This window comes from Glycine max, chromosome 19 (assembly GCF_000004515.6).
Source record: "Glycine max cultivar Williams 82 chromosome 19, Glycine_max_v4.0, whole genome shotgun sequence".
Lineage (NCBI taxonomy): Eukaryota > Viridiplantae > Streptophyta > Magnoliopsida > Fabales > Fabaceae > Glycine > Glycine max.
Window position 1 is genome coordinate 31,286,435 of NC_038255.2, and position 10,092 is coordinate 31,296,526.

At 38.1% G+C, this 10,092-nt stretch overlaps 1 protein-coding gene across 1 annotated transcript; it reads left to right on the plus strand.

The window, feature by feature from the left end:
• Nucleotides 1–233: 233 nt before the first annotated feature.
• LOC100781324 (protein TPLATE) lies at nt 234–9,296 on the plus strand. The gene is made up of 7 exons (XM_003553865.5): nt 234–1,621; nt 2,427–3,023; nt 3,670–4,031; nt 4,666–4,969; nt 5,650–5,772; nt 7,704–8,159; nt 8,601–9,296. The coding sequence occupies exons 1-7, from the start codon at nt 488–490 to the stop codon at nt 9,108–9,110; spliced, it is 3,486 nt and encodes a 1,161-aa protein (XP_003553913.1). The 5' UTR covers nt 234–487; the 3' UTR covers nt 9,111–9,296.
• Nucleotides 9,297–10,092: the final 796 nt, after the last annotated feature.

Here is a 10,092-nt window from a genome sequence, read left to right on the forward strand (position 1 = left end):
TGTCATCAATTAAATAAATAAGAAAACCATCTTAAAATCTTTAAAAATTAGGAATCCAATTTAGAAAAAAAAAAGTGATAAGTAATTATTTCTATATTTTAGTAAAAATATTATATGCAAGAACACAAGGAAATCCTTTTTTTTTTTTAAAGTATGTGGAGTAATACGAAAGTTAGCACAGGTATAAACTAGTTATTATAAATGATTAACTAAACTTACAGTTTATTCCAAATCAACTATATTTATTATTCCTTTCCATGTTCCATCTTTGATCTCGGAGTGTTCCTGATCCCGCCAGTGCCATTGCTGAGAGCCTCTAACCAACCACTGCGAACTCCACCACCGCACTTCCATTACTATATTGCAACTAACAGCAAAATCTCACAACCAATCATGATTCCACTACACCCCCTCCAAATCCCACTCCCATTTCCACTTCCCAAATTCTGAACTCTTAACTCTGAACCCATCAACACCAAACAATACAATGGACATCCTCTTCGCCCAGATCCAAGCCGACCTCCGCTCCAACGACGCCCTCCGCCAGTCCGGCGCCCTACTCCAGGCCCTCCAGCAGTCTGCCGCGGGTCGCGACATCGCCGTCATCGCCAAGACCGCCGTCGAGGAGATCGTCGCCGCTCCCGCCTCCGCCGTCTGCAAGAAGCTCGCCTTCGACCTCATCCGCTCCACCCGCCTCACTCCCGATCTCTGGGACACCGTCTGCGGCGGCATCCGCACCGACCTCCACTTCCCCGACCCCGACGTCGCTGCCGCCGCCGTCTCCATCCTTGCCGCCATCCCCTCCTACCGCCTCTCCAAGCTCATCTCCGACTGCAACAAGGAAATCTCCGACTGCTTCGACTCCCCCAGCGACTCCCTCCGCTTCTCGGCCACCGAAACCCTAGGCTGCGTCCTCGCCCGCGACGATCTCGTTACCCTCTGCGAAAACAACGTCAACCTCCTCGACCGCGTCTCTGCCTGGTGGGCCCGCGTCGGCTCCAACATGCTCGACCGCTCCGACGCCGTCTCCAAGGTCGCATTCGAATCCGTGGGGCGCCTCTTCCAGGAATTCAGCTCCAAACGCATGAGCAAGCTTGCCGGCGATAAGCTCGTCGATTCCGAAAACTCCCTCGCGATCCGCTCCAACTGGGTCTCCTCCATGGTGGACTTCGTGTGGCGGAAGCGCCGCGCCCTCATGGCGCGCTCCTTGATCCTCCCCGTCGAGAATTTCCGCGCCACCGTGTTCCCCGTCGTATACTCCGTCAAGGCCGTGGCCTCCGGTGGCGTCGAGGTCATTAGAAAACTCTCCAAGGCTTCCTCTACCTCTGCATCCAATGCGGATGCTGAGGTTGATTCCCACGCGGAGAAGCTGGTGGGGGTTTCTGATGTGCTCACTCACCTGGCTCCGTTCCTTGTTTCGTCGTTGGAGCCGGCGTTGATCTACGAGGTTGGGATCAATATGTTGTATCTGGCTGATGTGCCTGGAGGGAAGCCTGAATGGGCCTCACAATCGATCATTGCTATTCTGACGCTGTGGGATAGGCAGGAGTTTGCTTCTGCCAGGGAGAGCATTGTTAGGGCTGTTGTCACCAATTTGCATCTCCTTGATCTTCACATGCAGGTGGGGATGCCCCTAGTCTTATTTATTTATTCACATCCATGAATTCATGATTAGGTTAATTGTTATCCTCGGTCGTGTAACGCTTATCCTAGATTGTTTTAAATGATAGTTTGTTGGCCCATGAGTTATGAATAGCTTCGAAATTTTACTAGTCTAACCCAAATATCTTTCACTAGTAGATGAAGCCTTTGAATTTCTAGACTTTTTAGCCTATGTATGAATTATGGATAGCATTAGAATTTCACAGTCTGACTTTGCTTGGATAAACTTCACTAGTAAGATCAAACCTTCGAATTTCTAGACTTTAGCATATGAACTATTAATAGCATCAAAGGTTCACTGTTCTTGTTATGTTTAGATAAACTTCTCTATAAACACTTTTAGAAGAAGAATACAAAGTAAAATGAATGGAACTTCTTCTAGAAGTTAAAATCAATTTCTACACCTCAGATTTTGGAGAAGTTAGATGAGAGAGTTTCTATAAAAGTTTGATTGTTCTTGTGCTTATCCTCGGTAGTCTAATGCTTATCCTAATGTTTTAAGCGGTAGTTGATTTTCCGTTGAATTATGAATAGCATTAAAATTTCACTAGTCTAACCCAAATATTTTTCACTAGTGAAGACGGAGCATTCGAATTCCTAGACTTTAGGGTTGATTGTTGTTACACAATCTTGTGGTTAAAATGTGCTTGTTCTGTATCTTGTACGATACTAGATTGTATTAATGTAGCATTGGATGTTTGGCTGGGCAAAGTTGGTTGTGCTTGATATAGCAGTGCTTATTATGTATAAATGGCTGCTTGTAGGTATCACTGTTCAAGAGGTTACTTTTAATGGTGAAAAACCTAAGAGCAGAATCAGATCGAATGTATGCTCTAGCATGTATATGTAGAACGGCTCTTTGTGTACATCTATTTGCCAAGGAAAGTGTACGAAGAGGGCAAAAACCTCTTCCCGGAACGGATATAGCTTCCCTTTTTGAGGATGCCAGAGTGAATGATGATCTTAATAGCATTACAAGTAAAAGTATATTTAGGGAGGAGTTAGTTGCGTCGCTGGTGGAAAGTTGCTTTCAGCTGTCTCTTCCATTGCCTGAACAAAAAAACACGGGCATGGAGAGCAGGGTCATTGGAGCTTTGGCATATGGAACTGGTTATGGTGCATTAAACTGGACTGAACCTGCTTTGGAAGTAGTGGAAGTTTGTCGGCCTTGTGTTAAATGGGATTGTGACGGCCGCACCTACGCAATTGACTGCTACTTGAAGTTGCTTGTTAGGCTATGTTACATATATGATACCCGGGGTGGTGTAAAAAGAGTCAAAGATGGAGCTTCTCAGGACCAAATTTTGAATGAAACAAGATTGCAAAACTTGCAACGTGAACTTGTGAAGGACTTACGCGAGGTACTCAAACTTTTATATCTTAAATTCAATAAAATTTCTTATTCTGACAATTGCATGTATGTGAACCATATCTTCCAAATTGTGATTTTTATTATTATTGAAATATTTTTTGAAGCTTAAATTTCCAAGGAAAACCCTTCAACTTTACCTCGCATGTAAACTTCCTATGCTTTCCATTGTAGTTGTTTTACTCTCAATTAAGACATCCATCTTAATTCTGTTAAAATCAATAATGAAATATGGTAGTTGATGGAGGTGAATTGTCACTGTCAAGGGCCAGTTACTCACCTCCATGGTGTACTAAATTATCTCTTACCTTGTTTGAAGATATCTTACAAGTCTTCTACATTTTACATGAGCAGAAATTATCTATTACGCAACTATATGTGATATAACAATAATGATTATATATACTTAGGCAGTGAAATTTAAAGATGCCTATTGAAATTATGAAATATTTATTTCTGGCTCCTTGTACATTTGTTACTTTACACCTTTTTTTTTTGTCACTATTATAAATCAATTCATATATGATTTAGTTTTCTTAAACACTTGAACTTTGTTAGACTTGTATAAATATAATTAAAATGGATGGATTTTTCTCACACGCTTGAATGTTGCATGTTAATGTTTGTGAACTTAACAGGTCAATACACCAAGGATATTGGCCCGCCTTATTTGGGCTATTGCAGAGCACATAGATATAGAAGGATTGGATCCGCTCCTAGCAGACGACCCAGATGATCCTCTTAATGTCATTATATCAAATATTCACAAGGTTCTTTTCAATATCGATTCAACTGCAGAAACAACAAATAGAGTTCAAGATGTACAGGCAGTTCTTATATCTGCTCAACGGCTGGGATCACGCCACCCTAGGGCTGGTCAGTTACTTACCAAAGAGCTTGAAGAGTTTAGGAACAATCCTTTGGCTGATTCTGTCAGCAAGCATCAATGTCGTTTGATATTGCAAAGAATCAAATATGCTACAAGTCATCAAGACAGTAGGTGTGAATATTGTGCAAGTTTATATTCATAACTATTGGCTGTGCACTGTTAATTTAGTTTTTCATGTTGTCATTGGTCCCTATCTTATTCATGTGTTTCCTTAATTCTTCTTTTCTCGAGTTATCCTTTAGCTAAAGGTCCAGTTTGTTATGATTGTAAAAAAATTACTGCTGTAAAGATGTTAGTTTTTTAAAAACTTGCTGTTAGACCTCCTATTAGAAAAGGAATGACTACAGGGAATATTTTGTTATCACAGAATTGGAGAGAAGGTTGTATAAAGATGGAGAGAGTCAATGAGGGGTATCAGGGAATTTTGGTAAATAGAAAGGCGATATTTATACAATCCAGAGGGCAGGATTTTTGCATGATCCTGAGAGGCTTGAATTGAACATTCTAGGATTGTAATTCTTTCTCCTTCACATTGGGCAATCCTGCTTTTGCAATTAGAGTCTACCCATTCAGATTCTTTTGCCAATGCCCAGTCTCTATAACTTGCCAATTTCTTCCTTGTTCAGAATACATTGGTGCCTAATGGCCATTTCCAATGTTAACAATGTTCATAATCTTTATCAAATCATTACTTGAATTCTTTGTCTGATATGTGATTTTTATTTTATATTATTATTATACTCAGGTGGGCAGGGGTTACAGAAGCTAGAGGGGATTACCCATTTAGCCACCACAAATTAACTGTTCAGTTTTATGAAGCATCTGCTGCTCAGGATAGAAAGTTGGAAGGATTGGTTCACAAGGCTATTCTAGAGTTATGGAGACCTGACCCCAGTGAACTAACCCTTTTACTCACAAAAGGAGTTGATTCTACTTTACTGAAGGTTCCTCCAAATGCAATTACTTTGACTGGAAGCAGTGATCCCTGCTATGTTGAAGGTTATCATTTAGCTGATTCAAGTGATGGGAGGATCACTCTGCATTTAAAGGTTAATGCCTCTATGACTTATTTCTTTTTTTTCATACTCGGTCATTTAGATTTTGCTTGTAACATTTTCATGTACTATCGTTTCTATAATTACAACTATGTAATTTTGCAAAAACTAATGTTCCAATGTGTAAGAGAAATACCTTTTCTCTTTAATACTTGTGTGTTTTAGTTTTAATGTCAGTCGTTATCTGGTGTAAGACAGTTACAACTGTCTCAATGACAGTGGTAACTGTCACCACTGGCACTAGCATTAGATATAGCTTCTGCATTATAAATAGATTGTGTACACAGAAGCTCGTCCCCATTTTGTACATTTTACTGATGCAATAACAGAAAGATCTATTCAGCTTTCTCTAGTCTTTCTATTCTCAATACAATGAAATGAGGCTAATTATCATATTTTGGCATGCAGTAGCTTCCTAATTTGTGGTTTCTTAAAAAAAACGATATTAATGATTAACACCTTAGATTTTTATCTATTATCTATTACTGAAGAAATTAAAATGCATTGCCAGATGCCTTCCAAAAAAAATGCATTGCCAGAATTGCTCAATAGTGTCATATATTAAGTTTAAAACACATGATTAAGTATATTATTTGTTTTTGACACATTTATTTTTAAACAGCTATTGTCCTAATCTCAGTGTTTCTCATATATTATAAATGAAAATGTTTCAGGTCTTAAACTTAACTGAGCTTGAATTAAATCGGGTGGATGTGCGTGTGGGATTATCAGGTGCATTATATTATATGGATGGTTCTTCACAAGCAGTGCGGCAGTTGCGTGGTCTTGTTTCACAGGTTGCTTCTCCTCTAAAGTGCATATTCTGTTTCAATTTGAGATGGCTTTTTTTGCATTTGTGTCTTCCCAGCTATTTTTTCATCCTTTTGTTTTACAAATTACATGTCCAAGACAGTTTTGACTTTAGATTGCTATGTCTGTACTTCTGAGTAGGATCATGCTTGGATTTTAGGCAGGTGTCAAGGAATGCCTGATCAGCTGGGCCTATTTTGACACTTAAATGAATTAAGCCCGACCTACTTGATTTGGGCCAACCATATTCACCAGCCCAATTTTTTGGACCTATGGAAATATTTTCAGGCTAGATAGGCTGGCCTAGTGGACTTTTAACACCTCTACAATACATTTTGTGTGTGTTTGCCCAGCTTAGTTTTGGCTTAATTTCTACTTATAACTAAAAAAACTGGGCCAAACAGTTTTTAATAAAAGCTCTTGAAAAAAAAAAGTAGTTTTTTATCAAGAAGAAAAATTGAAATTAAGGAGCATTTTAAAAAGATACTAGGAGGAACTTAATTTTGACTTGTGTGGAGCTTTTTCTTCAAAACCTCTCTTCGATCCCCAAATTCAGTGAAGATGAAACTTAGATTAAAACAAATAAAAAATAGAATCAACACTCAGTGTGTATGAAGCAAAGTCAAGGGGGTCATGACAGTGCTATTTCTGGTTTCTTACTCCCCAAGAATGAATTCTTCTGTCCAGATGAAATTTAATGAATATTATTTAGAACTTTTGTTTAAGTTCATAATGTACCAAAATTTCAGAAATTTAATTCTATAGTCACCACTCTAACATGCACTTTGTATTTTTTTTTAAAAAAAAATTGATTCCAATTATTTTTTATGATTCTAAAAGTCTATAATGTAAATATACTCACAAAAACAATTTGCAGAGTCTTTATATCTCTTATGGGATTTGATACTAAAATGGAGCTTCATTGTTATTTCTTGTCTTGTAGATGAAAAATATCAAAACAGCTTTTAACTTAAAATTAACTTATAAGAAAAAAATAAAAAAAATATACAAAACATCTTTAGCTTAATTTTTAAAGCTCATTTTTTTAACTTTAGCTTAAAAGTAACTTATAAGTTCAAAAAAAGCTGGGCCAAACAGACTCTATTAGCTAGGTTCACCAGAATAATTGAATTAGTTGAAACTTGCAGCTGACTGTTATAATTATAATTTGATAAAAAGAAGGAAACTGACATTAATACTTATGAGGGGGTTTGTTTGGATTGGGACATAGTGCTCATTTGAGAAACAGGCATGAAATGTGATTAAGTGAAACAAAGGCACAAAAAAACTAGGAAAAGGGTTGCAATGATGTTAATGGAATTTTTTACAAAAGGATTTGAGTAGTCTGTATTTTGTGAATTTAATCATTGAGAGACCAAGCACCTTCATTGCATCCTGAAAATGTTGCCAGCTTAACATAAAAATGTGTTAGGATATGGGAACCAGAGGGTGTTCTATTAAACGTAAACGTAAAACAAGAACCAATATTTATATAAAATGACAGCCATCCTAATAGTAGTATTTTTGTACTTTTCCTTTTTGGAGGACTTCCACCTTCTTCCGTGTAGTGTTTTTTCTCTCCTCTCTATCTCATAATTGTAGTTTTTATAAAATAAGTTCACGCTGTCCCCTGTTGAGCATAGTTTTTTAATGCTGACCATGAATGTTATTTTGTTACCACATACATATAATTTATTATGACTTTTGTGGTATCTTCCTCTGTTGGCAACCATTTGAGTACTATTACTTGTTAATTTGAAGTTTGGAACTTCGGACTTTATGATAATTGTGCTGGATTGTACTATAAATTTTATGCTAATTATTTGCTTTGCATTGTTCCTTCACACAACAGTTCTTTACCATTCTTCTGTTAATAGATTCTGGATCCATGTTCCTGATAATATTGTTCCATTCTCAGGATCCAGTGTTGTGCAGTGTGACAGTTGGTGTTTCCCACTTTGAAAGATGTGCTCTTTGGGTTCAAGTATTGTATTACCCATTCTATGGTAGTGGTGCTGTCGGAGACTATGAAGGTGACTATGCCGAAGAGGATCCTCAAATCATGAGACAGAAGAGAAGCCTAAGGCCCGAATTAGGTGAACCTGTGATTTTGAGATGTCAGCCATATAAAATTCCATTGACTGAGCTTCTTTTGCCACACCAAATATCACCTGTTGAGTTTTTCCGACTGTGGCCCAGTTTGCCAGCTATCGTAGAATATACTGGCACATATACATATGAAGGTAGTGGCTTTAAGGCTACTGCTGCTCAGCAGTATGGTGCATCTCCTTTCTTAAGTGGACTGAAATCCTTGTCTTCCAAGCCATTCCACATAGTTTGTTCACATATAATCCGCACGGTGGCAGGGTTTGAGGTGTGTATTTATTATCTTCTCTGCCTGTCTGAAATAGTAAAGGATAAGTGCATGTTTGTATTTGCTGTAGAACTGCGGCCGCACAAAGTCCCATGTTGTTTCACTGCAGAAGTATCAAAGTTGATGCTTTTGAAAACGTAAGTTGGACTGCCGCTACTGGCAATCCAAACATGCACTAAGTTGTTATGTTTCATTCCCGGAATCCCCTTGTTTTATTAAAATCTAGTGGTGGTACTATTCAATCTGTCCCTTGTATGCATTTACCTGACTGTTTCTACTTGGACAGAAGCAGTAAATTTGTACCTAAAGAACGATAAACTTAGCCATTGTAAAATAGGATAAAAACTAAAAAGCAAGGACTACAATAGGGGTTATATGCATCTAGTTGCATAGAATGAATTTACTAATTCTTTACTTTTTCTCCCCCCTTTACCGGACTAGATGTGTTATGCTGCTAAAACTTGGCATGGTGGCTTCTTGGGCATGATGATATTTGGTGCAAGTGAAGTGAGTAGAAATGTGGACTTGGGTGATGAGACTACAACCATGCTGTGCAAGTTTGTGGTTCGAGCATCCGATCCATCTATTACCAAGGAGATTGGATCAGATCTTCAAGGCTGGTTGGATGACCTTACTGATGGCGGTGTGGAGTATATGCCTGAAGATGAAGTGAAAGTAGCTGCAGCCGAGAGGCTTCGCATATCAATGGAAAGGATAGCCTTGTTAAAGGCGGCCCAACCACGACCCAAGACTCCAAAATCTGACAACGAAGATGAAGAGGAGGAAGATGACAAAAATAAAGAAAAGAAAGATGGCGAAGATGAGAAAAAGAAGGGGCCTTCAACTCTATCGAAACTAACTGCTGAGGAAGCTGAACATCAAGCTCTTCAAGCAGCAGTACTACAGGAGTGGCATATGATCTGCAAGGATAGAACAACTGAAGTTAATTAACTATTTTCTTTTGGTGTTTTTGATTTTTCTTTTTTCCATGGCTTTCCGAGAAATGTACGAGTGTATTCTTTGTAATTTTTTCTCATTTTACATACACGAATTAGGTAGAAGCCAAAATTTGCCCGAGAAACGTTCGAGTGTATTCTTTGTATACTCTTTCCCATATTTTCAGGAAAGTGTTTTGTACATGTACCGCGCGGCTATTGATCTGCTATTTTATATTTGAAGCATTTGTTGGAGGTGTTAGGCATTTTTTTTTCTTTTTAAGGTTTAAATGTACTTAAACCTGAAGTTTATTTTGTATTCAGATTCATTTCTTGTGTTCCAATTTCTTCTGTTTTCTTCTGGCCTAACCGTGTCGTAGTTACTAATGAATCCTTGCTACGTGGTAATATGTTAAAATTTACGCTTGTGTTTTCATTAATGGTGGAAACGTGTGAATCTATGGCAATTGACATATGGAGATGAGGCTTTAGGTTGGACCACATTGATAGTTTACAAGCTAACTGAAAGATATTAATGCCTTGATATAATGTCTAACTCCTTATGCCCGTAAATTGCAAAAAGATGTTAGTATGATGTAACAAAATTCGTTTGTTTCTTGACAAAAACCCAAATGAGTTTGGTTGTGTGAAATGGAATGGAAGGGAAGGGAACTGACAAAAATTATTTGAATTAAGTAGTGCAGTAAAGATGTGAGATCTACACAATTTTGAAATTTTCCTCTCCTTCCTTACCTTCTCCATGAGGTTATATTTACTGCATTCTTCTCCCATTTTACTGCATTCTTAGCATACATGTGCAGCCCATAATGTTGACATCCCTTCCGTTTGATCTTTGCACCCGACTTCTTTTTATTTTACAAAAATACCCTTAACGGAATTTGGTTTTTGCTGTATATCTTGACATAATGGAAAGTAAATTGTCAAATCAGGGACATGCAGAAAAAAAAAATGTCAGAAGAAACAATGGAGGTATGAAA

What these genes read in the sequence shown, in the direction of transcription:
- LOC100781324 (XM_003553865.5), top strand. Translation starts at nt 488, where the DNA reads ATGGACATCCTCTTCGCCCAGATCCAAGCCGACCTCCGCTCCAACGAC. An exon ending in TCCTTGATCTTCACATGCAG is followed by an intron (nt 1,622 to 2,426) that starts GTGGGGATGCCC and finishes GGCTGCTTGTAG; the next exon opens with GTATCACTGTTCAAGAGGTT. An exon ending in GCACGGTGGCAGGGTTTGAG is followed by an intron (nt 8,160 to 8,600) that starts GTGTGTATTTAT and finishes TTACCGGACTAG; the next exon opens with ATGTGTTATGCTGCTAAAAC.